Source organism: Aegilops tauschii, chromosome 2 (genome assembly GCF_002575655.3).
Source record: "Aegilops tauschii subsp. strangulata cultivar AL8/78 chromosome 2, Aet v6.0, whole genome shotgun sequence".
NCBI lineage: Eukaryota > Viridiplantae > Streptophyta > Magnoliopsida > Poales > Poaceae > Aegilops > Aegilops tauschii.
Window position 1 is genome coordinate 471,758,694 of NC_053036.3, and position 26,359 is coordinate 471,785,052.

General features: G+C 45.7%; 2 protein-coding genes across 2 annotated transcripts; both read left to right on the top strand.

Annotated features, from left to right (window-relative positions):
• The first annotated feature begins 5,429 nt into the window (after positions 1-5,429).
• On the top strand, positions 5,430-6,218 carry LOC109749362 (uncharacterized). The gene has a single exon (XM_040400492.2). The coding sequence runs from the start codon at positions 5,437-5,439 to the stop codon at positions 5,899-5,901; it is 465 nt and encodes a 154-aa protein (XP_040256426.2). The 5' UTR covers positions 5,430-5,436; the 3' UTR covers positions 5,902-6,218.
• Positions 6,219-14,004: 7,786 nt separating this feature from the next.
• Positions 14,005-15,081, top strand: LOC141041133 (uncharacterized). Its single transcript, XM_073507244.1, has one exon. The coding sequence runs from the start codon at positions 14,005-14,007 to the stop codon at positions 15,079-15,081; it is 1,077 nt and encodes a 358-aa protein (XP_073363345.1).
• Positions 15,082-26,359: the final 11,278 nt, after the last annotated feature.

Sequence of the window (26,359 nt, forward strand, 5' to 3'; positions counted from 1 at the left end):
TCCAAGGAAAGGCGCTAGGGTTTCTGCCTACCGCCGGCGGCACCGCCGATCTGCCATGTTTCTTGTGGCTTGAGGGCCATGGGCGCGCAGTGGATCCTGGCTCTTGCCAGTGGGAGGGCTTCGTTTTTAGATGCTTCTTTAAGTTTTGTTAGGGTTTTTGTCGTGCTTAGGAAGACGAGACGGGTGGCGGCTTCTTGAAGACGGAATAAGGTTCTCCCCGCCCGGCCCCATCCCGGTGGTGCATCCAGTATCGTCGGAGGGCGTGTAGAGGTGTGTCTCCGGCGGATCTTGCGGAATTCGGTCGGTGGTTGTCGTTGGTGGATCCGCTCAGATCCGTTTTTTGTTCATCTTTGTGCATGTGTCTTCAGGTTGGATCCTTCCGATCTAAACTTTTCTTCATCGGCGGCGGTTGCTTTTCTGCTGCGTCGGTCCTATGGAGCCTTAGCACAACGGCTTCTCGACTGTCTACTACAATAAGTTTTGTCCGGCTCCGGCGAGGGAGGAGTGATGACGGCGACGCACCTTCGGCTCATTTCAATGCTTGTAGTTGTCGCTAGATGGTCTACGAATCTGGATGTAATTTTTTTTCTTGTGTTCAGTGTACTGTCATGATTGAAGATGAATAGATCAAAAGTTTCCTGCAAAAAAGAGCACAATGGCCGATAAGATATCACAGCGAATGCTCTGGTGGCTGGAGGAAGGTGTAGGGAAGCAAAGAGGTGTCAAGTGATGATTCTCTCGCTCGCCGACGCTCGAAGCTTTGGCAAGGAATTCATCGCTGCTTGGCACGGAGGCGGCGGTGGGCAGCGCGGAGTGGACTCGGGAGGAGATTAGGAGCCCCGGGTGCGCGAGGCGTGATACGTCTCCGACGTATCTATATTTTTTGATTGTTTTATGCTATTATTTTATCAATCTTACATACTTTATATCCAATTTTATATTATTTTTAGGAACTAACCTATGCCCAGTGCCAGATCCTGTTTTCCCCTATTTTATTATTTCACAGAAAAACAATACCAACGAAGTCCAAGGACAATCAAACTTTACAGTAATTTTTTCTGGACCAGAAGGGACCCTAGAAGCTTCGGGGGAAGGGCAGAAGATATACGAGAGGGCCACAAGCTCACACAACACGCCCCCAGTGGGGGCACCATCTGAGCTTGTGGGTCCCTCATAGCTCCTTCTGACCCAATTCCACTTCTATAAATTCCCTAAAATCCCAAATCCACCAGAGTGAGACCCAAAAACAATTATTCTGCCGCCGCAAGCCTCCGTTCTTTCGTGATCCCATCTAGAGGCCTCCGCTGGTACTCTGCCGGGGGGGGGCTTCTACATCAACCTTGCTGCCCTTTTTGATGATGTGTGAGTAGTTCCTACATGACATATGGGTCCATAGTGATTAGCTAGATGGCTCTCTATCTCTTTGATCTTCAATATAATGTTCTCTTCGGAGATCGATATGATGTAATACTTTTATGCAGTGCATTTGTTGGGATATGATGAATTGTGGGCTTATGATCAGATTATTCATTGAAACTAATTGGGTCATATTCTGAATTTTATTATGTGTGATTGTCATAGCTATGTAATGCTTTTTGATATATGAGTTTTCTTTGGCCAAGTTGATGATTAGGTCTTCGGTGGAAGTGGTGCATAGTAGTAGGTTTAATCTTGCGGTGTCCTCACTCTATGACAGGAGGAGTAGCGAGGCACGTATTTGTATTGTTGCTACTAAGGATAAAATGACAGGGTTAAGTCATATTGCTTGATTTTATTCTGTCTACATTATGTCATCATACTTCATGCATTACTTTGTTTGTTATGAACTTAATATGTAGAGAGGCAAGCATAAAAGCCCTCGCGAAGTGGAGTAATAGTAGTAGATGCAGGCAGGAGTCGGTCTACTTGTCGATGGACGTAATGCCTATATACATGATCATTGCCATGAATAACGTCATAACTATGTGCTTTTCTATCAATGGCTCAACGGTAATTTGTCTACTCGCCGTATGTCATGCTCATGAGAGAGATGCCTCTAGTGAAAATTATGGCCCCAGGTCTATTTTAATCATATACTAAAACCCTAACTACCTTGCTACATTTTATTTACTTTTATTTTACTTTGCAATTTATCTATCTACACCTATCAGATTTGATCCTTGCAATTAACGAGTATAAGGAAATTGACAACCCTCTTGCCCGTGTTGGGTGCAAGTATTTGCTCTTGTGTGTGTAGGTGTTGTCGATAGTTGTTTGCATGAATCTCCTATTGGTTCGATAACCTTGGTTCTCTACTGAGGGAAATACTATCCGCTACTATATTGTTTCTTCCTTCCACTCTGGGGAAAATCCCAACGCAACTCACAAGTAGTAGGGTGCTGGAGTATCACGAGGCAGCAGTGGATACTTTGAAAGAACACTATTACTCAAAATCGCTGGCTCATGTGTTGTGCAATGGGATTGTTGGTTTATTTTGAGTAATAGTGTTCTTTCAATGTGTTGTGCAATGGTTTTGTCCCTTGTACCTCTACCTAGTCGTAAGGCCTTGCAGGTACCCGGGACACCAAGGATCGATCAAGGAGAGGTTAAGTGCAAACAGGAGTGGAAGGCCATGCCAAACTTTGTTGTCAATAAGATTTGTATGGTAGTTGAAAACTATTCTCTCGATGTACATACGATGCAGTCATTAAACACCCGATGTGTTGGTCCAGTCATTAAAGGCAACAAGAAGTGGAAAGCCAATTGATGGTGCTAAGAAACTTCTAGATGACATGCAAGAAAACCATGCGAGTGGCATGCTGTAAGATCCGCTACATGAAAGGTAAATTCAGTCACCAAAGAAAAGAATGAAGAGCTTATGGTGAAGGTTGATGAACTTACATGTATGATCAAAGGTAAAGAAGAAATTTCTATAAACGTTATTTAATGTTGAGACTGGCGATGTTAATTTTATTGCTCATGACAATTACAATCTTGGTTGGAAGAGCCAGAATTATGCTTCTAATTTTCCTAGAACACTATATCCTAGTAGTCAAGGAGGATCAAACAATTATAATGGAGCGAGCAACAATAATCGTCTAACTCTTGAACACACCCTCAAAACCTTTATGTCTGCTCACACCGAGCAAAATAATACCTTATGACGGTCTCCCGGCTAAGGGGCTTCTCATGTCGACTCCCGGCCTGGTGGGTTGGGCTGAGGTTGATAAACCTAATGATGCTATCCATCTAGCTTACCGATAAAGGTTGTTGCCCAAAGGCATATCATTGTCTACTCTGCAAGTGGTAAGCAAGAAAGGACATACTCATACAACGTAACACCAGCTCAGTTATCTAGTATATTTTGATATCCATACCTCTTCAGCTTTAGCCAAAGTTTCTCTATGTACGTTGTCAAAGTTAAGTGATTAAGTAATTATTTCCTTTTTCTTTTTTAACAAGCTTTAACAAGGGTTGTTGTCAAAATCAAGAAATAGATTTTTTTTAGTACTAATGTCCTCAAGTCAAGGCTCTCAAATGCTAGCTTTTCTTGTAGCGCATCTAGAATAGGTATGTTGAGCTCTCAAGATTATGCCAAGAAGTGATATTTGTTAATTTAGATTTGTAGTGTGCGAATGATCATTGGTCGGAGGAATATTCATCTTTCTGAAAGGAAATATATTTCTTTGAGGAAGCTAAAAATTTAACCGTAAAATTTTTCTGATATAGGCGTTAACTAACTTAATAGCTAGACCCCTATGTTGGAGATTCTTAACTTGCTATAGCCTCAGCTCATATCAACATGGGTGATTCTGCTCTGTTCTGGACAGACTCTTGGCACATTGGGGGCTCTGCTGGACCCCTATGTTGGAGATTGCCAAGGTTGTTTTCTTTTGTCAATAATGACAGGATCTCTGTGCGGGAATTTCTTCACTCCCCGGATCTGTACTCTATGTTTTATTTGCCTCTTTCTCATGAGGCTGCTGCTGAGTTACACATGCTGGAAGGTTGGATCATGCAGTTAGACAGAGACCCCACTATACCTGATGTTTGGATATGGCCTGGTCAATCAGGAGGATACACTGCCAAAAGTTTTTACATGATCATGCACTCACACCTACCTACAATACAACCTTGCAAATGGCTATGGCAGAGTAAGTGCACCATGAAGATCAAGGTGTTCGGCTGGCTATTATTCTTTGACAGACTTAACACCAAGGATATGCTAGTTAGGAGACACTGGCGCTCAAATCAGGATGACAATCTATGCCTCATTTGCAGTGAGCTGGCGTATGAGGATAGAATCCATCTGTTTTTTAACTGCACCTTCAGCTGTAGAGTCTGGAGCTACTTGGGCATTGATTGGTCTGGAGGCTCAGATATTCTGCAATGTATCCTGCATGCTAGGTCCAGCTTCACGCACCCTTTCTTCGTTGAAGTTATGCTCACAGCAGCATGGAATATTTGGATTTTGAGAAATAGCAGAACCTTCAGAGCTGAGAGAGCTACTTTCAGTGCTTGGAAGTGTAAATTCATCCATGATATCTCTTTGCTTGCTCATAGGGTGAAGGATTGTACAAAACCAAAACTCTTGGCTTGGGTTGCTTCTTTGTTGTAAAGCAGGTAGAGTTGTTTAGCCATAGGTAGACTCTTTTCCTTTTTCCTTCCTTGTATAGTCTGTAATTTGTTTGTACAGTTTTGCTTTCTTTAATAAAGGGCTGTGGGGCTTTGCCTCACAGTAAATATTCAAAAAAAAAAACTTAATAGCTGAAATTTGAGCCGAAGGTCAGGTAGATCATTCGTAGGCCACCAGAGTTGTCAGTATTCCTTCCTTTTTGCGAGATGTTGTCAGCATTCCTTGCAGAGGTGACAATGGTTCATAAGACACACGTAAAGCAATATCTTGTAAGTTTTCATGATAAATTTTGGTATAATCAAAACAATTGACATAGACATTTTCTGTACGTTATGAACATTTATGAAAAATTGCGCGAACACATTTTTACATTTCATTAACATTTTTTAAAGATGCTATGAACATTCTTTAAAATGTGTGGACATCTTTTAACTATCATGATTTTTTTAGTGGTATGAACATTTTTTTTAAATTACACGACCAAAGTTTACATCTTCATGAACATTTTTAAGCGTGTGAACATTTTATATTATAAATGACACAGACGTCTTTTTTTTGGAATTTTCAAGATATTTTTAATGTACGTTGCTAAAAAATGTATTAAATTTATTTTTGAAATAAATAAATAAATATAATCGGATTATATAAAAGAAAAGAAATTAGGAAAAAGAGAAACGAAAAAAGAAGACCCGTATAGCCCATTTACGGGGGCCCTCTGAGGTGAGGCTCTCGGAGGAATCAGTCTTCCTGATATATATCTTCGCCTGATCCGTGCGCCAGGTACCGGATAGAAAAGTTTTTCGGAATCAATCAAACCGCAGATGGCGAGTTCGTCGGAGAAGGCGCCTTCCCCTGCAGCGGCGGATCTGCCGGAGCGAGGTAAGATTACGGTGGCCGGCGGCAAACCAAAGGGGAAAACGAGGAGGATGACGCAGGAGGAGATCGACAGCTACATCCGGCACAAGGGCGTGCGCATCCCCGTCGACTCCGTCCGCAGGGCGAGCAAGCTGAGGCTGGCCCTCACCAACCTCGACGACCTCGGCAGCCTCCCGGTGTCCCCGGACGACCTGGACGACTACGTCACCAACATGATCCGGGAGGTGAACGCGATCGAGGATGACTTCCAGAAAGAGAGAGACGAGATCGCCAAGGAGTACTACGCAAAGGGCTACGTCGAGCGCGAGGTCAGCGACGACGACGAAGCAGGAGCCAGCAACGCCCGTGTGGAGATGGGCTCGCCCTCGCCCAGGACCGGAAGCACCGTAACCGTAAGGAAGCTCAACTGAACGAGCACATTATCAGACTGTCCCTGATCTCGATCGGCAGTGCTTTCGAATAAATCGTCAGTCTGGTAAACGATGGATTCAATAGTATGAGCGCTACTATAGCGCAATAAAAAAAAATCACTATATCGGCAGCAATCATTTTTTCTTCATCATCCTTTTTGAATCATTGGTCTAGAGTAGTTGATTTGTTTGATTCAGCTTGTATTAAATGGTTGTGCTATGTATTCCGTTTTGTCTGATGGTCACTTGATCTAATTTTAAACATATAAGGACCGCACGGTGAGTACATTTACATTTTCTGCTGTAAATACTAAGTTCATTTAGTTGCACTAGGATATTGTTTTTACCATCTGGTACCTTCACTTTCTATGGTCGAGGAGCTCGTGTCATGGATGGTTGATTTCATGGTGGAGCTCTGGTTTGCACCATCAATCTCTAGAAGACGTCAATACTGCAAAGGATGGGTGATCCGAATCCAGCGGTGCTCTAGCGAGCCAGACTGATCACCAACAAGCTCTAACTTGTGGGAGGTAATGCTTCCAATGTTGACGATCATTGAGATAATGGTCGCCATTGAGCTAAAATCCAAAATCCACGAGCGCTAATGCGTCCAATGTTGGAGGTGCGAGATAAGCGGATTTATGTTTTTTATTTATGGTGTGTGCCCCATCTCAGGGAGGGGGGGGGGGGGGGGGGGGGTATGGTGTTCTTTGTGAATGCATGGGGTTTATGTTGCTATGTTTTCTCATTGCGTTTCGAGAGGGCTGTTTCTATGTTGTATGTTTATTTCATTGCTGCATATACCATTTCTAAATGTTGCTTACGTTGATTTCCTGGTTGCATCTATTGATACCTTCTATGTCTCAATTTTTTGTTGCAATGAAATGAGGATTTACTGCATACCTCGAATGTTTTGTCGTGTGTACATGTCTAAAATGTTGCAAATTTTTTGCATGTCTTTCAGATCGCTACTGAAAATATTACAATGATGATGCATAGGGAGTTTAAAAAAAATATTGCACGCAACACGTGTATCCAGGGCCAAGACAACATTCGTTTATCAACAGACTAAACTTAGGAATTGAATATATTTGGGAAAAAAGGAGACTCATTGGAGAAGGACTGGAATGACCCTGCCCAGCGCGCGACAGGCCACAGGCCACATGACACAACCTCGCTTTTTCTGTTTCTTTTCACGTACTTTGCTTTCTTTTTTACTTTTGCTTGTACTTCCAAATATTCTAAATATATATCTTATAAAAAACACTTTAACTAAAATATTTTTGAAATTCTTAATCAAGCATTTGAGAAATGCTAAATGTGTATGGAAAAATGTTTCTCATGTATATGAAAATTATACACAAAAAACATACAATGTGTATGAACAAGTTGTTCATGTATTTAAAAACTATTAATCAAGCATTTGAAAAACAATTAGTCAAGTACTTGAAAAACGTTAATCAAGTATTTGAATTTTCTTAAATGTGTATAGAAAAATATTTTGAATGCATACACAAAATGTACAAATGCTTATGAAAAAAATAGAAATAAAAAATATATATGAGAAATGTTAATCATGTACCTAAAAATTGTTAACAGTGTATAAAAAAAGTTCATAAACATGTATAAGAAAATATTCCTGATGTATAAAAAAAGTACAATATATGTTTAAAAGTGTAGACATAAAACTGAATAGAGAAAAATGTCAATCCTATACTGGCAAACTGTAAACTTGTACAAACAAAATGCTTATGTGCACAAAAAATGTACAATCCGAATGAAAAATAGTAGACATCAAAAAAAATTCTGAAAAAGGTTAATCATGTACTTGAAAAATGTTGAACCTGAATAAGAAAAACAAATCTCAAGTATATGTAAAATATACAATATGTATGAAAAAAAGTAGACTCCAAAACATATATCTGAAAAAATGTTAATTATGTTTTTGAAAAATGTCACAATGAGTATAAAAACTGTTCCTACAATATGTATGAAAGAAAAGTAGACCTAAACACATATTTGTTTTAATCTATCATGTATTTTAAAATTGATGAAGATGTATAAAAAAATATTTCCTTGCATATATATATTTTTAGATTGTGTAAGAAAAGACGTAAAAATCAAGGCTAATAGGAAAGAAACAAAGCAAACCAAAGAGGAAAAAAGAACAAGAGAAAGAAAAAAAATAGAAAAAAAGAAGAAACCAATCGAAAGAAGTGCAACATAGTGAAAAATGAAACCCTGAAGAAAACCAAGAAAGAAGCAAATACTACCGAAGCGAGAAAGAGGATGAAAAAAAAAACAAAGAAGCCAATGCAAAATAGTGAAATAATGTGAAAATTGAGAAACCCAATAAAATGAAACGGAAACAAAAGAAAACCAAAAAAGCCAAAGCAAAAAAGAAAAACACGAATAAAAAAGAACCCGAAAAAAATAAAGCAAAACAGTGAACGCAGTGAAAGAATGGTTCTATAGTACTGGGTTGGCCCTATTTTTGGCTACCAGAAAGTCCTTTAGGCGAGAGAAGCATATATCTCGCAGCAAGCGAGATGGTAGATCCTATTTGGCACGACAGTCGCTGCTTAACGACCGCGCGCACCCGCCGCTGGACACTGCACGTTTTATTTTTTTTTTTGAGAACGCTGGACACTGCACGTGGGAGTGAGGGTGTGCGCGCTGCACCCTTTTCCCAGCGCTCAGCACGCATAATAGGAGCTCCCAAGCGAGATATAGCTCTTGCGCTCAGGCCGGGCCGCCACACATTACAATCAGCCGGGCACCGAGCACAGCCCACTCACACTTCAAAAAAAAAAAAGTTGTGTCCGCCAAGGCTCCAGCTCAATAATCGCTCAAGCCAAGTCAGAGTTATACATGCAGCTTCATCACAAAAATCCTTGAGAGGTAACTCTAACAGTTCATCCCAGCATGAAAGCGTGAGCATCAACGACTCGGAGGGAAGACTGCAGCGGCTTTCCCTCTGAGCTGTGACTAAACATAAATATCGCTCCCGCACCTAGCCCCTCCCCCACCCCGCGCCGGCGGCCACTCTGGCCCCCGGCGGCCACCCCAGCCCAGCGCAGGCCACTCCGGCCCCGCCGACCACCCACAGCCATGTCCTCCCCCCTCCGTCGACGTGGGTCGCTCGCGCGAGACCCGCTGGTTGGAGTCCAGCCCCTCCTCCGACGGCTCGGCCGGCTCCCTGCCCGCCAGCTACCGCGAGGCCCTCTGCCGGTCCCCGGCGCCCTCTCTGGTTGCCTCCCCGGCCAGCTTCGGCCCCTCTCCGTCCCCCGCCGCGTCCTCATCTCCGCCCGCACGACCCGCCATCCGCTCCGAGATCTGCCGCTCGGCGGACGAGCTCCCTGCCCAGCAGCCGGCCTGGCAGGTTGCTCGCGGGCGGAAGCGGCCCCGCCAACGTGCGCCCCGCCGCCTGCGGCGTGGGCTCGGCGACGGCCCTCGCCAGCGTCCCTCCTGGCTCCGCGACGGGGAGTGCCCCGGTGCTTCAGCACCGCCCACCCACGCTCCGAGTGCCGCCGTGAGATCTACTGTGCGCGCTGCTGCTTCTTCGGCCATAAGGCCAAGCAGTGCACTGCCAGGCTCTCCGCCTCGTCGGACAGCTCGTCCCCGCCTCCTCTGCGTCGCCGTGTTCGTTCGCCGGTTGGCGCCCTTGGCGCGCACTCCTTTGCCTCCACTCGCTCCACCCCCGACCTCCCGACGCCTGGGTCCTCTGGATTCGCGGCCTCCACTCGCTCAGCCACTGGTTCGCCGACGCCCGTGTCTGTCGGGCTGGCAACTGATGTGTTTCGGGCGAGCTCCAGCCCCGCCGCGCCAGTGTCCTCCAGGCCGGCGACCTCCTCGCGCTCCGTGTCTCCAACAGGCTCGGCCTTCTCGCACGCTGCTACCTCTTGAGCACTGCGTTGGTTTTCCCTTAAAGAGGAAAGGGTGATGCAGTAAAGTAGCGTAAGTATTTCCCTTAGTTTGAGAACCAAGGTATCAATCCAGTAGGAGACCACGCTCAAGTCCCACGCACCTATACAAACAAATAAGAACCTCGCAACCAACGCGATAAAGGGGTTGTCAATCCCTTCACGGTCACTTACGAGAGTGAGATCTGATAGAGATGATAAGATAATATTTTTGGTATTTTTATGATAAAGAGTAAAAGTAAAGATTGCAAGGTAAACGGTAATAGAAATAACGGGAGATTAATATGATGGAAAATAGACCCGGGGGCCATAGGTTTCACTAGTGGCTTCTCTCAAGAGCATAAGTATTACGGTGGGTAAACGAATTACTGTCGAGCAATTGATATAATTGAGCATAGTTATGAGAATATCTAGGTATGATCATGTATATAGGCATCACGTCCGTGACAAGTAGACCGACTCCTGCCTGCATCTACTACGATTACTCCACACATCGACCGCTATCCAGCATGCATCTAGAGTATTAACTTCATAAGAACGGAGTAACGCTTCAAGCAAGATGACATGATGTAGAGGGATAAACTCATGCAATATGATATAAATCCCATCTTTTTATCCTCGATGGCAACAATACAATACGTGTCGTTTCCCCTACTGTCACTGGGATCGAGCACCGCAAGATTGAACCCAAAGCTAAGCACTTCTCCCATTGCAAGAAAGATCAATCTAGTAGGCCAAACCAAACTGATAATTCGAAGAGACTTGCAAAGATAACCAATCATACATAAAAGAATTCAGAGGAGATTCAAATATTGTTTATAGATAAACTTGATCATAAACCCACAATTCATCGGATCTCGACAAACACACTGCAAAAGAAGATTACATCGAATAGATCTCCAAGAGAATTAAGGAGAACTTTGTATTGAGATCCAAAGAGAGAGAAGAAGTCATCTAGCTAATAACTATGGACCCGAAGGTCTGAAGTAAACTACTCACACATCATCGGAGAGGCTATGTTGTTGATGTAGAAGTCCTCCGTGATCGATGCCCCCTCCGGCGGAGCGCCGGAAAAGGCCCCAAGATGGGATCTCACGGGTACAGAAGGTTGCGGCGGTGGAAATAGGGTTTTTGCTCCGTATCTGATGTTTCCAGGGTATATGAGTATATATAGGCGAAAGAGGTCGGTCAGGAGAGCTACGAGGGCCCACGAGGGTGGGGGCGCGCCCAGGGGGGCAGGTGCGCCTCCCCGCCTCGTGGCCTCCTCGTTCGTTTCTTGATGCCCACTCCAAGTCCTCTAGATCACGTTTGTTCCAAAAATCACGTTCCCGAAGGTTTCATTCCGTTTGGACTCCGTTTGATATCCTTTTCCTTGGAAACACTGAAATAGGCAAAAAAACAGCAATTTAGGTTGGGCCTCTGGTTAATAGGTTAGTCTCAAAAATAATATAAAAGTGTATAATAAAACCCATTAAACATCCAAAACAGAATATATATTAGCATGGAACAATAAAAAATTATAGATATGTTGGAGACGTATCACACGCCACACCGTTCTCTGGGCACCCTGCGCGCCGCCCAGCGGCCGCCATCTGCTACCTCCCTCGCTCTGAGGAGATGATTGCTGCGGAGCGAGCGTTGGGCCTCGCCCTCCTCGTCACGGTGGCCGGCTGCCGCTCCGGCATCTCCTGCGATGACGTGGCTGCCGTCCTTCGCGCCAAGTTCGATCTGCCTGCACGCGGTTTCTCCGTGCACAAGCATGCTCCCGAGGAGTTCCTCATCCGTTTCTCGAGCTCAGAGCTTCGCGCGCGTGTTGCTACTGCGGGCCGGGCGCGTACTCCCCGATTTTATCTCATCTTCCACCCTTGGGGCCGGACGGCGGGCTCCGAGCCGGTGGCGGCTCCGTTCCTCCTCTCCATCGAGCTCTATGGCATCCCCGACCATGCGTGGCATCGCTCCTCCGCCGAGTTCGTGCTCTCGCCGTTCTGCAGGGTCGAGAATCTCGCGCCGGAGACTCGGTCCATGGCGGACATGTCGGTCTTCAAGGTCACCGCCTGGACCACCAACCTGGACGCCATTCCGCGCTCCTCCAAGCTGCTCGTCCCCGACGACAATGCGGTCTCCCCCGACGCCGGCCCGGATCGCGCCGAGCGGCTCACCCTCGGCCTCGCGCGCTTCCCCGTCCGCATCCACAACGCGATGTGCGATGACTTCCGCCGCCCTCCGCCGCCTCCTCCGCCGCCTCCGGCCGGTGAGGATGCCGGCCCGGACCTGGACTCGCCCCCGCTCCCCCACGTTGGCCGCAACACCATGATTTCCCTCCTGCTGCCCCATTGCCGCGTGACCCGCCGGTTGGCCGTGCTGGTCGCCGGCGCCACCGCCGCCGCACACACGCCCCGCCCACGTGCCGCGCCTGGGAGGGCATCCTCGGGCCCCACCCGGGTGCCGTTGCTGCCGACCGGATCCCTGCAAAGGAGCGCATGGGCCCGTCCTCTCTGCACGCTTTGGATAAAGCTGTGCCACCCCTCGTCACCGCTTCGGAGACCATTTTGACGCGTTCTTCCCCGCCAACCGCCCCCGCGCCTGTGATCGCCCAGGCTTCGAATTCAAACGTGGTCGCCGTCGACGTGGCTGCTTCTGAGCCACACGCTGATGCCCTGCTCCTCCCTCTGCCCGAGGCGCGCGGAGAGCAGCTTGTCGATAGCGACAACTCTCCATCGGGTCCTACCGCTGATGCCACCCCTGTCGCTGTCCCGAACCCCCTCCCAGGACACTCTCCTACTCCAGCCAATAGCGAGCCGATAGCGCCCCCCCCCCCAAACTGCTACCTCACCAGATCCGATGCTCCTGGGGCCACCTTCTTCTCCAGTTGTCGCCTCGGATCCGTTGCCCGAGGGGCCCTCCGCCTCTCCGCCAGCGCCAGCCCCCACCTGCCTCTGGATGCTGGACATCTGGCTGGCCCCACTAAGCTGGTGCATGTGGCACCGATCCCGCCAATCGTGGCGACCGCCCCTGTTGGCGTGAGTTGCAACGCCATGCACACATCTTCACCTCCCCTCCTCCCCCGCACGTTGGTAGCATGCAAACCCCTGTTTGCACTGATCTGGTAATCAGCTCAGGCCCGGCCCTTCGTGCTGATGCCGATCGGGGCGCCCTGACCGAGTTTGTCGATGCGTTGGTAGTCCGTACCCAGCCCATCCTACCCGCACCTCCGGCTCGCCGTCGCCGGAAGGAGATCCCCGCCAATTTCACCCCTCGCCACAGTTTCCGAATTGCGAAGGCCGACCGAGGGTTGGGATCTGAGTTGAAAGCCAAGAGAGTGCTCCTCCGTCGCCTTGGGCTGATCAGCGATGATAGCGCACCGATCTCCGAAGAGATGCTTGCCAAGTACGCACAACTCTTCGAGCGGCCTCTCGCCGAAGACGTCATCGAGGCGTTCGCCGATATCTTCGGTTGGAGCTTGCCTCAGCCCTCGTCGTCCGCGGTGCCCGGCTCCCCCTCCACGCCTTACCGCATCGAGGCATAGGATGCTTCATTCTGCATCGGAGCACACCGCCCCCATCCCTCTTTATGGAGTGTAACCAAAAGATTCTTTTATGGAATGTGCATGGTTTGAACAATGGCGCCAAACGCACAGCTATCCGTAGCGTGATCACTGCTGCCTAGCCCTCTATCGTGTGCCTGCAAGAAACCAAGCTTGCGACCATCACCGATTCTCTTGTTCTAGACACTCTCGGCCCCTCTCTATGAGGAGTTCTACTCCCTGCCTACAGATGGCACTCGTGGCGGCATCATCCTCGCTTGGCGTAGCCCCGACGTTTCCATCTCGAACCCCCACATTGGAGATCACCACATCACGGCTCTCGTCACCCCGTCAGATGGCAGCGGCCATTGGTGGCTTACCGGGGTTTATGGCTCGCAGGAGGACGCGGCCAAGCTCGACTTCCTCAACGATCTATGCGATGTGCGTGATTCCCGCATCGGTCCGTGGCTTCTTGGGGGAGACTTCAACATGATTGTTGCGCCCTACGAGAAGAACAACCCGCATGTCAATCATCGTTGCACGAACAGATTCCGGTGATTCATTGCTGACGAGGAGCTTCATGACCTTTACCTCCACGGCCGCCGTTATACCTGGTCTAGCGAGCGTCACACTCCGACGCTTGTCCGCATCGATCGCATGCTTTGCACATCCGGTTGGGAGATCACCCATCCCAACTGCTTGCTCCAATGTCTTTCCTCCGCGGCCTCCAATCACTGCCCCCTGCTCGTGGATTGTGTCTCTCGCCCGCCCGGCGCTCGCCGCTTCCACTTCGAGCGCTTCTGGCCGAAACTCGACGGGTTCCACCACGTGGTCTCCGAGGCGTGGAACTTCGGCCATCTAGACCCCGACCCCTACCGGCGCATCGTGGCGCGCCTCAAGGTCACCGCTCGTCGCCTCCAATCGTGGAGTGCGCGCACCATTGGCAACGTCTCCCTCCAACTCAAGGTGGCTCGTGAGATCATCGCTAGACTTGACGCCGCCCAAGATTTCCGGCCGCTCAGCCACGACGAGGCATGGCTACGGCGGAAGCTTAAGTGTTCCTACCTCGGGCTGGCCTCCCTCGAGCGTTCCATCGCGCGTCAGCGCGTCCGTCTCGCCTGGCTTCGCGGCGACGACGTGGCCGTCTCCTACCTCAAGATCCACGCCTCTCATAGGAAACAACGGACCGCCATTACCTCCCTCCAAGTTGGAGGGTTGATTGTCACTAGCCACGACGCCATGGCCGAGGCCGCCTTCCACCACATCTCGGGCGTCCTTGGCACGACTGAGGCGCGGGAGTTCTCCATCGACCAATCACTCCTCCGGCAGTACGCCTCCCCCCTTGATGACCTCGACGAGCCTTTCTCCGAGGAGGAAATCTGGCGCGCGGTTAAGTGCTTACCTTCCAGCAAAGCGCCAGGACCTGATGGCTTCACGGCCGAGTTTCTTCCGGCAAAGCAAGATATTTATGACGCGTTCAACAAGTTCTACACCGCCAACGGGCGTGGCTTCCAAAAGCTTAACCAGGCACTCCTCACCCTGCTACCCGAGCGTGCGGACGCAGCCGTGCTCTCAGATTATCGCCCCATTAGCCTCATCCACCTCATCGCCAAACTCTTTGCGAAGGTTCTCTCGCTTCGCCTTGCACCGAAGCTCGGCGCCATGGTTTCGACTAACCAAAGCGCTTTCATCGTCGGGAGATGCATCCATGACAATTTCCTCCTGGTTCAGTAGACGGCCCGCCTCCTCCACAACCTCAAGTCACCGCGCATGCTGCTCAAGCTCGACATTGCTAGGGCCTTCGATAGCGTCTCGTGGCCTTTCCTTCTGGAGACGATGCGACACCTTGGCTTCGGGCGCCGCTGGAGGGACTGGATCTCGATCCTTCTCTCTAGCGCCTCCACTAGGGTTTTGATCAACGGACAACCAGGGCCGCCCATCGACCACGCTTGCGGGCTTCGGCAAGGAGATCCGGTCTCACCCATGCTATTCACTATCGTCATCGACGTCCTCAACTCCATGCTTCTTCGCGCGGTCGATCTCGGGCTCCTCCAATGCCTCACGCCTAGACATGCCAGTTCCAGCATCTCGCTCTATGCCGATGACATCGTCATCTTCTGCCACCCCGATCGCCAAGACATGACGGCTATCAGGGAGATCCTGCGCGTTTTCGGCGTCGCGTCCGGCCTGCGGACTAACTTCGCCAAATGCTCCGCCACTCCGATCAGGTGCACCGACGCGCACACGGCCCTCATCGCTGACGAAATGCACTGCCCCGTGACGAGTTCCCTGTGCAGTACCTAGGCCTACCTCTCTCCATCCGCAAGCCGTCTTCTTCCAGCCTGTTGCCCATCGTGCTCAAGCTCGAGCGGAAGTTGTCTACATGGCGCGCCTCCATGCTCTCTCGTGGTGACCAGCTGGCTCTCGTTCGCCACGTCCTATGTGCCATCCCTACTCACTTCCTCATGGCCATCGCTCTTCGTGCTCGCTGGCTTTGGCTTCAGCGCACTGATCCCTCGCGCCCCTGGAGCCACTTACATATCCCGCATGATGCCAATGTCAGCGCCATCTTCCGCGCCTCGGCCACCTGGAGCGTTGGCAGCGGCGACAAGTGCATGTTCTGGACTGACCACTGGATTGATGGTCGTTCGGTGTCCGAGATCGCTCCACAACTCTTCCAACTGATCCCGAAGAGACGGCGTAAGGTTCGCACGGTCCGGGATGGTCTCTCCCAGCGCTCTTGGGTGCAAGACATCCACGGTGCTCTCGGCCCGGAGGCCATGGTGCAGTACGTGAAGCTATGGCGGGCGCTTCGGCACTTTCAGCTTACGGACTCTCCGGACACCATCCGATGGTGCTGGACCTCTTCAGGCACCTACTCTGCCAGCTCTTGCTACCAGGCCCTCTTCCTTGGTGCCTGCGAGGAACCACACTGGAAGCTCAAGTGGAAATCTTGGGCACCGCTTCGCATCAAGTTCTTCATGTGGCTTGCTCTTCAAGATAGGTGCTGGACGGCCGAGCGTCTCGCAAGACATGGCCAGCCCCATGAGCCCGCTTGCGCCCTCTGCGACCAGGAAGATGAAACGATGCAACACCTGCTGGCTGGCTGCTCCTTCTCCCGCCAGGTGTGGTATGATATTCTTGCTTGGGCTCGCTCCCCTATGATGTCTACTACGCAACCTTCTTCTTGTAGACGTTGTTGGGCCTCCAAGTGCAGAGGTTTGTAGGACAGTAGCAAATTTCCCTCAAGTGGATGACCTAAGGTTTATCAATCCGTGGGAGGCGTAGGATGAAGATGGTCTCTCTCAAGCAACCCTGCAACCAAATAACAAAGAGTCTCTTGTGTCCCCAACACACCCAATACAATGGTAAATTGTATAGGTGCACTAGTTCGGCGAAGAGATGGTGATACACGTGCAATATGGATGGTAGATATAGGTTTTTGTAATCTGAAAATATAAAAACAGCAAGGTAACTAATGATAAAAGTGAGCGTAAACGGTATTGCAATGCTAGGAAACAAGGCCTAGGGTTCATACTTTCACTAGTGCATGTTCTCTCAACAATAATAACATAATTGGATCATATAACTATCCCTCAACATGCAACAAAGAGTCACTCCAAAGTCACTAATAGCGGAGAACAAACGAAGAGATTATGGTAGGGTACGAAACCACCTCAAAGTTATTCTTTCCGATCAATCCATTGGGCTATTCCTATATGTGTCACAAACAGCCCTAGAGTTCGTATTAAAATAACACCTTAAGACACACATCAACCAAGACCCTAATGTCATCTCAAGTATCCGTGGGTATGATTATACAATATGCATCACACAATCTCAGATTCATATATTCAACCAACACATAGAACCTCAAAGAGTGCCCCAAAGTTTCTACCGGAGAATCAAGACGAAAACGTGTGCCAACCCCTATGCATAGGTTCATGGGCGGAACCCGCAAGTTGATCACCAAAACATACATCAAGTGGATCAATAGAATACCCCATTGTCACCACGGGTATCCCACGCAGGACATACACCAAGTGTTCTCAAATCGTTAAAAGACTCAATCCGATAAGATAACTTCAAAGGGGAAACTCAATCCATTACAAGAGAGTAGAGGGGGAGAAACATCATAAGATCCAACTATAATAGCAAAGCTCGCGATACATCAAGATCATGCCGAATCAAGAACACGAGAGAGAGAGAGATCAAACACATAGCTACTGGTACATACCCTCAGCCCCGAGGGCGAACTACTCCCTCCTCGTCATGGAGAGCGCTGGGATGATGAAGATGGCCACCGGTGAGGGTTCCCCCCTCCGGCAGGGTGCCGGAACAGGGTTCCGATTGGTTTTTGGTGGCTACAGAGGCTTGCGGCGGCGGAACTCCCGATCTATTCTGTTCCCCGAAGGTTTTAGGGTATATGGGTATATATAGGTGAAAGAAGTACGTCAGGGGAGCCATGAGGGGCCCACGAGGGTGGAGGGCGCGCCCAGGGGGGTGGGCGCGCCCCCTGCCTCGTGCCTCCCTCGTTGCTTTCCTGACGTGCACTCCATGTCTCCCGGGTTGCTTTCCTTCCAAAAATAACTTCTCCAGAAGGTTTCATTCCGTTTCGACTCCGTTTGATATTCCTTTTCTTCGAAACACTGAAACAAGGGAAAAAACAGGAACTGGCACTAGGCTCTGGGTCAATAGGTTAGTCCCAAAAATAATATAAAAGTGCATAGTAAAGCCCATAAAACATCCAAGATGGATAATATAATAGCATGGAACAATACAAAATTATAGATACGTTGGAGACGTATCAGCATCCCCAAGCTTAATTCCTGCTCGTCCTCGAGTAGGTAAATGATAAAAACAGAATTTTTGATGTGGAATGCTACTTGGCATAATTTCAATGTAATTCTTCTTAATTGTGGTATGAATTTTCAGATCCGAAGGATTCAAGATAAAAGTTCATATTGACATAAAGGTAATAATACTTCAAGCATACTAACTAAGCAATTATGTCCTCTCAAAATAACATGGCCAAAGAAAGTTCATCCCTACAAAATCATATAGTTTAGTCATGCTTCATTTTCGTCACACAAGAATGCTCTCATCATGCACAACCCCGATGACAAGCCAAGCAATTGTTTCATACTTTAGTAATCTCAAACTTTTTCAACCTTCACGCAATACATGAGTGTGAGCCATGGATATAGCACTATGGGTGGAATAGAATATAATGATGGGGGTTATGTGGAGAAGACAAAAAAAGGAGAAAGTCTCACATCAACGAGGCTAATCAATGAGCTATGGAGATGCCCATCGATTGATGTTAATGCAAGGAGTAGGGATTGCCATGCAACGGATGCACTAGAGCTATAAATATATGAAAGCTCAACAAAAGAAACTAAGTGGGTGTGCATCCAACTTGCTTGCTCAAGAAGACCTAGGGCACTTGAGGAGGCCCATTGTTGGAATATACAAGCCAAGTTCTATGATGAAAAATTCCCACTAGTATATGAAAGTGACAAAACAAGAAACTCTCTATTCTGAAGATCATGGTGCTACTTTGAAGCACAAGTGTGGTAAAAGGATAGTAACATTGTCCCTTCTCTCTTTTTCTCTCATTTTTTTGGGCCTTCTTTTTTATGGCCTTTCTCTTTTTTTTATTCCTCACTTGGGACAATGCTCTAGAAAATGATGATCATCACACTTCTATCTATTTACAACTCAATGATTACAACTCGATACTAGAACAAAGTATGACTCTATATGAATGCCTCCTGCGGTGTACCGGGATATGCAATGAACCAAGAGTGACATGTAGGAAAGAATTATGAATGGTGGCTTTGCCACAAATACTATGTCAACTACATGATCATGCAAAGCAATATGACAATGATGAACGTGTCATGATAAACGGAATGGTGGAAAGTTGCATGGAAATATATCTCGGAATGGCTATGGAAATGCCATAATAGGTAGGTATGGTGGCTGTTTTGAGGAAGATATAAGGAGGTTTATGTGTGAAAGAGCGTATCATATCACGGGGTTTGGATGCACCGGCGAAGTTTGCACCAACTCTCAATGTGAGAGAAAGGGCAATGCACGGTACCGAAGAGGCTAGCAATGGTGGAAAGGTGAGAGTGCGTATAATCCATGGACTCAACATTAGTCATAAAGAACTCACATACTTATTGCAAAAATCTACAAGTCATCAAAAACCAAGCGCTACGCGCATGCTCCTAGGGGGATAGATTGGTAGGAAAAGACCATCGCTCGTCCCCGACCGCCACTCATAAGGAGGACAATCAAAGAACACCTCATGTTTCAAATTTGTTACATAACGTTTACCATACGTGCATGCTACGGGACTTGCAAACTTCAACACAAGTATTTCTCAAATTCACAACTACTCAACTAGCACAACTTTAATATCACTACCTCCATATCTCAAAACAATCATCAAGCATCAAACTTCTCTTAGTATTCAACACACTCATAAGAAAGTTTTTACTAGTCTTGAATACCTAGCATATTAGGATTAAGCAAATTACCATGCTATTTAAGACTCTCAAAATAATATAAGTGAAGCATGAGAGTTCATCTATTTCTTCAAAATAAAACCACCATTGTGCTCTAAAAGGATATAAGTGAAGCACTAGAGCAAATGACAAACTACTCCGAAAGATATAAGTGAAGATCAATGAGTAGTCGAATAATTATGCAACTATGTGAAGACTCCCTAATATTTAAGAATTTCAGATCTTGGTACTTTATTCAAACATCAAGCAAAACTAAAGAAAATAAAACGACGCTCCAAGCAAAACACATATCATGTGGTGAATAAAAATATAGCTCCAAGTAAAGTTACCGATGAACGAAGACGAAAGAGGGGATGCCTTCCGGGGCATCCCCAAGCTTAGACGCTTGGTTATCCTTGAATATTACCTTGAGGTGCCTTGGGCATCCCCAAGCTTAGGCTCTTGCCACTCCTTATTCCATAGTCCATCGAATCTTTACCCAAAACTTGAAAACTTCACAACACAAAACTTAACAGAAAATTCGTGAGCTCCGTTAGCGAAAGAAAACAAAACACCACTTCATGGTACTGTAATGAACTCATTCTTTATTTATATTGGTGTTAAACCTACCTTATTCCAACTTCTCTATGGTTTATAAACTATTTTACTAGCCATAGATTCATCAAAATAAGCAAACAACACACGAAAAACAGAATCTGTCAAAAACAGAACAGTCTGTAGTAATCTGTAACTAACGCAAACTTCTGGAACTCCAAAAAATTCTAAAATAAATTGGTGGACCTGAGGAATTTGTCTAGTAATCATCTGCCAAAATAATCAACTAAATAGCACTCTCCAGTAAAAAGTTGAAGCTAATCTCGTGAACGCTAAAGTTTCTGTTTTTTACAGCATGATCATAAAGACTTCACCCCAGTCTTCCAAAAGGTTCTACTTGGCACAAACACTAATTAAAACATAAAACCACATCTCAACAGAAGGTAGATGGATTATTTATTCCTAAACAGAACCAAAAATCAAGAAACTAAAATAAAATTGGGTTGCCTCCCAACAAGCGCTAACGTTTAACGCCCCTAGCTAGGCATGATGATTTAAATGATGCTCACATAAAAGATAAGAATTGAAACATATAAAGAGAATCATGAAGAATATGATTAGCACATTTAAGTCTAACCCACTTCCTATGCATAGGGATTTTGTGAGCAAACAACTTATGGGAACAATAATCAACTAGCATAGGAAGGCAAAACAAACATAACTTCAAAACTTTAAGCACATAGAAAGGAAACTTGATATTATTGCAATTCCTACAAGCATATATTCCTCCCTCATAATAATTTTCAGTAGCATCATGAATGAATTCAACAATATAACCAGCACCTAAAGCATTCTTTTCATGATCTACAAGCATAGAAATTTTACTACTCTCCACATAAGCAAAATTCTTCTCATTCGGAATAATGGGAGTATCATAAGAGACTTGAATACTATAAATTGTTTCCACATTAAAAGAGTAATGTTCAGAAAAAGGGTAATCATAATCATGAAAAGTTTTATAAATATAATCATCACTACTTTTTATAGCATAAGTTTCATCAAAATAATCATCATAAGTAGCAACTTTGTTGTCATCATAATCGATTGAAAACTCTTCCAAGATAGTGGACTCATCACTAAATAAAGTCATGAACTCTCCAAATCCACTTTCATAAATATTATAAGATTCAACATCCTCCAAAATAGTGGGATCATTACTTCCTAAACTCTTCCAACCCCACTTTCATCAATATAATCATCATAAGTAGGAGGCATGCTATCATCATTATAAATTTGCATATCAAAACTTGGGAGACTAAAAATATCATCTTCATTGAACGTAGCATCCCCAAGCTTGGGACAAACATTAATTTCAGCAAATATATTCTCAAAAACATCATATTATTCAAACATAGCATCCCCAAGCTTGGGCCTTTTCATATCATAAGCATAATCACTCTCATCATTAATAGTATGGGTAGCACCAATAGTATAGCAATTATCATATTCTTCCAAGAAAGTGCCAAAAAGATTTTCAAGATCATAAGAAGTATCATTATCTTCCCAATCATAATCATCACAACAAGCAATAGGCATAACGAGATCATCATCAAGTGCATCATCTTCCACAATTATTTTTGATTCATTTTCATGAGGCACAACAATAATAGGAGCAACATTATTTGGGAGAGATATTTTTTACCTCTCTTCCTTTTTCTTTTCTTCTTCTTCACCACATCATGTGTGGGTTCAATCCTCTTTTTGGAGCTCCTTATTAATGAGATTGGTTGAATAGAAGGCTCCTCCTCGTTACCTGATTCATCATAAGAAATAATAGGAGGATATTGGGAAGTCTCTTCCCTTTCATTAGTATTCTCTTCATCTTCTATTTGTTTTCTTTTCTTTATGTAATTGGCAATATAAGGATTTTCAATGCAATTCACCGCACAATACATATAAATTTCTTCTAGATCAAAATGAAGAACTCTATCAAGGGCAAATTCTGGAATGTCCTTAGTTATACGTTTCATTTCTTCATAACCCAAGAGCAAACTAAGTTCATTATGATGTGCAAGGGAAATCAAGTCATCACAATTTTTGGACACGATATGATCATGAAACAATTTGCATTGGGTACTGAAATGATCATGTTCATTGCAAAGTTCACAAGTACGGCTAAGGAAATTTAAATTTTTAGCACAAGCATCTAACCTTTCTTGCAACCATTTAGTTTCTAAATGCTTATGCCTCTTGCAATATCTATCTTCCCTATTTGGTGTGTACTTGCAAACCAAATGCACTCCACAAAAATTGACATGCTTATAAGAGATATTTTCATCATGACTAGTGCAATCATCATTAGTACTATGGATATTCAAGGAGTTCATACTAACAACATTGCAATCATGCTCATCATTCAAAGATTTAGTGCCAAACATTTTAATGCATTCTTCTTCTAACACTTTGGCACAATTTTCATTTCCATCATTCTCACGAAAGATATTAAAAAGATGAAGCGTATGAGACAAACTCAATTCCATTTTTTGGTAGTTTTCTTTTATAAACTAAACTAGTGCTAAAACAAGAAACAAAAAGATTCGATTGCAAGATCTAAAGATATACCTTCAAGCACTCACCTCCCCGGCAACGGCGCCAGAAAAAGCTTGGTTGACGGGGTGTGAGTGCCGCTTACCTAGCCTCCCCGGCAACGGCGCCAGAAAAAGCTTGATGTCTACTACGCAACCTTCTTCTTGTAGACGTTGTTGGGCCTCCAGGTGCAGAGGTTTGTAGGACAGTAGCAAATTTCCCTCAAGTGGATGACCTAAGGTTTATCAATCCGTGGGAGGCGTAGGATGAAGATGGTCTCTCTCAAGCAACCCTGCAACCAAATAACAAAGAGTCTCTTGTGTCCCCAACACACCCAATACAATGGTAAATTGTATAGGTGCACTAGTTCGGCGAAGAGATGGTGATACAAGTGCAATATGGATGGTAGATATAGGTTTTTGTAATCTGAAAATATAAAAACAGCAAGGTAACTAATGATAAAAGTGAGCGTAAACGGTATTGCAATGCTAGGAAACAAGGCCTAGGGTTCATACTTTCACTAGTGCAAGTTCTCTCAACAATAATAACATAATTGGATCATATAACTATCCCTCAACATGCAACAAAGAGTCGCTCCAAAGTCACTAATAGCGAAGAACAAACGAAGAGATTATGGTAGGGTACAAAACCACCATAAAGTTATTCTTTCCGATCAATCCATTGGGCTATTCCTATAAGTGTCACAAACAGCCCTAGAGTTCGTATTAAAATAACACCTTAAGACACACATCAACCAAAACCCTAATGTCACCTAGATACTCCAATGTCACCTCAAGTATCCGTGGGTATGATTATACGATATGCATCACACAATCTCAGATTCATATATTCAACCAACACATAGAACCTCAAAGAGTGCCCCAAAGTTTCTACCGGAGAATCAAGACGAAAACGTGTGCCAACCCCTATGCATAGGTTCATGGGCGGAACCCGCAAGTTGATCACCAAAACATACATCAAGTGGATCAATAGAATACCCCATTGTCACCACGGGTATCCCACGCAGGACATACATCAAGTGTTCTCAAATCATTAAAAGACTCAATCCGATAAGATAACTTCAAAGGGGAAACTCAATCCATTACAAGAGAGTAGAGGGGGAGAAACATCATAAGATCCAACTATAATAGCAAAGCTCGCGATACATCAAGATCATGCCGAATCAAGAACACGAGAGAGAGAGAGAGAGATCAAACACATAGCTACTGGTACATACCCTCAGCCCCGAGGGTGAACTACTCCCTCCTCGTCATGGAGAGCGCCGGGATGATGAAGATGGCCACCGGTGAGGGTTCCCCCCTCCGGCAGGGTGCCGGAACAGGGTCCCGATTGATTTTTGGTGGCTACAGAGGCTTGCGGTGGCGGAACTCCCGATGTATTCTGTTCCCCGAAGGTTTTAGGGTATATGGGTATATATAGGTGAAAGAAGTACGTCAGGGGAGCCACGAGGGTCCCACAAGGGTGGAGGGCGCGCCCAGGGGGTGGGCGCGCCCCCCTGCCTCGTGCCTCCCTCGTTGCTTTCCTGACGTGCACTCCAAGTCTCCCGGGTTGCTTTCCTTCCAAAAATAACTTCTCCAGAAGGTTTCATTCCGTTTCGACTCCGTTTGATATTCCTTTTCTTCGAAACACTGAAACAAGGGAAAAAACAGGAACTGGCACTAGGCTCTGGGTCAATAGGTTAGTCCCAAAAATAATATAAAAGTGCATAGTAAAGCCCATAAAACATCCAAGATGGATAATATAATAGCATGGAACAATCAAAAATTATAGATACGTTGGAGACGTATCACCCTACAGATTTGTCGACCGGAGACTTCGACTTCCTTGCTTGGTGGGCTTCTTCTTGCGATCTCGCGCCCGCTGCCACACGAAAAGGCCTATCCTCCCTCATCATCCTCACCGCTTGGTGGATCTGGAAGCATCGGAACAGCTGCACCTTCGACGGGGACCGACCCTCTGTCTCCCACCTGTGCTCCACCATCAAGGACGAAGCGCGCCTTTGGGCCCAAGCCGGCGCCGCTGCGATCACCAACATCATCCCAGAGCGCTAGGGTAGGGTTTTTCTTGGGGATGAGCAACCCCGTCTGTTTGCTCGACGTCCACTTCCATGCCTTTCTTTTGTGTACATGGCATAGTGTGTCGTCCTAATCCCATGCTGTAAACACTCTCCTTCTATCAATGGAAAGATACACATCCTTAGCGTATTCGCGAAAAAAACATAAATATCAAGCCGACGGCACAAACCTGCGGCACGTTTCGGCCTTGACTCTCGCGCCTTTGTTTATATGTTGTAAATGTGTTTTTCCCGTTGCTGCATATACAATTTCTAAATGTTGTTTACGTTGATTTCCCTGTTACACCTGGTGATACCTTCTATTTCTCAATTTGTTATTGCAATGAAATGAGGATTTACTGCATACCTTGAATGTTTTGTCGTGTGTACATGTCTAAAATGTAGCAATTTTTTTGCATGTCTTTTAGATCGACGAAGAAAATATTATAATGATGATGCATAAGGAGTTTAAAAAAGAACATTGCACGCAACTCGTTTATCCGGGGCCAAGATAGCATTCGTTTGTCCACAAACTAAACTTATGAATTGAAGATATTTGAAAAAAAACAGACTTGTTGGAGACAGACTCGCGGCCTACAAGCAAGTCTACTGGGATGAACTGTTTTTAATTCCCTATGGCTAAAGACTAATTTGAAACGTGTCGCGGGTTAGAAACAGCATGAAAGTATGTTTAGTATTTAATTCCCTATAGGGAACTGTTTCTAACATTAGGGAATTAAAAACAGTTCATCGCAGAACTTTTTTTAATTCCCTATGGTTAAAGACTAATTTGAAAAATTGTAGAATTTCACAAACCGAACAGCCAAGTTCATATTTTCGAGGCCATTTATAAATGGCTAATCAGATTGAGGCAAATTATATGGTGTTGGAAAACCTATGAAAATGCGTTTCTTTTTCATTTAGAAAGTTTTTTATAATTTTCAACGGTTTAAACGTTATTTAGAAAACGGTCAAAGTTCCACCGAGTTCGTATTTTCGAGTTAATTTTTAATCGTTTGTCGGAACGCAGCAAACAATATGGCGTTCGAAAGCTTGGAAAAATGCAAAACTTTTATGTATATAATGTTTCTCCCAGTTCCTTACAGTTTTAAGTCAATTTTGAAAATGGTTGAAATCGTATTTGGCCATAATTTGTGCAAACTTTATCGGAATGGGGCATATAATATACCCATGGATAGCTATATAAAATGCGAATTTTTTCGCATAGTAACTTTTCTCTGATTCCCAACCGGTTTTACATAATTTTGAAAACGGCGAGATC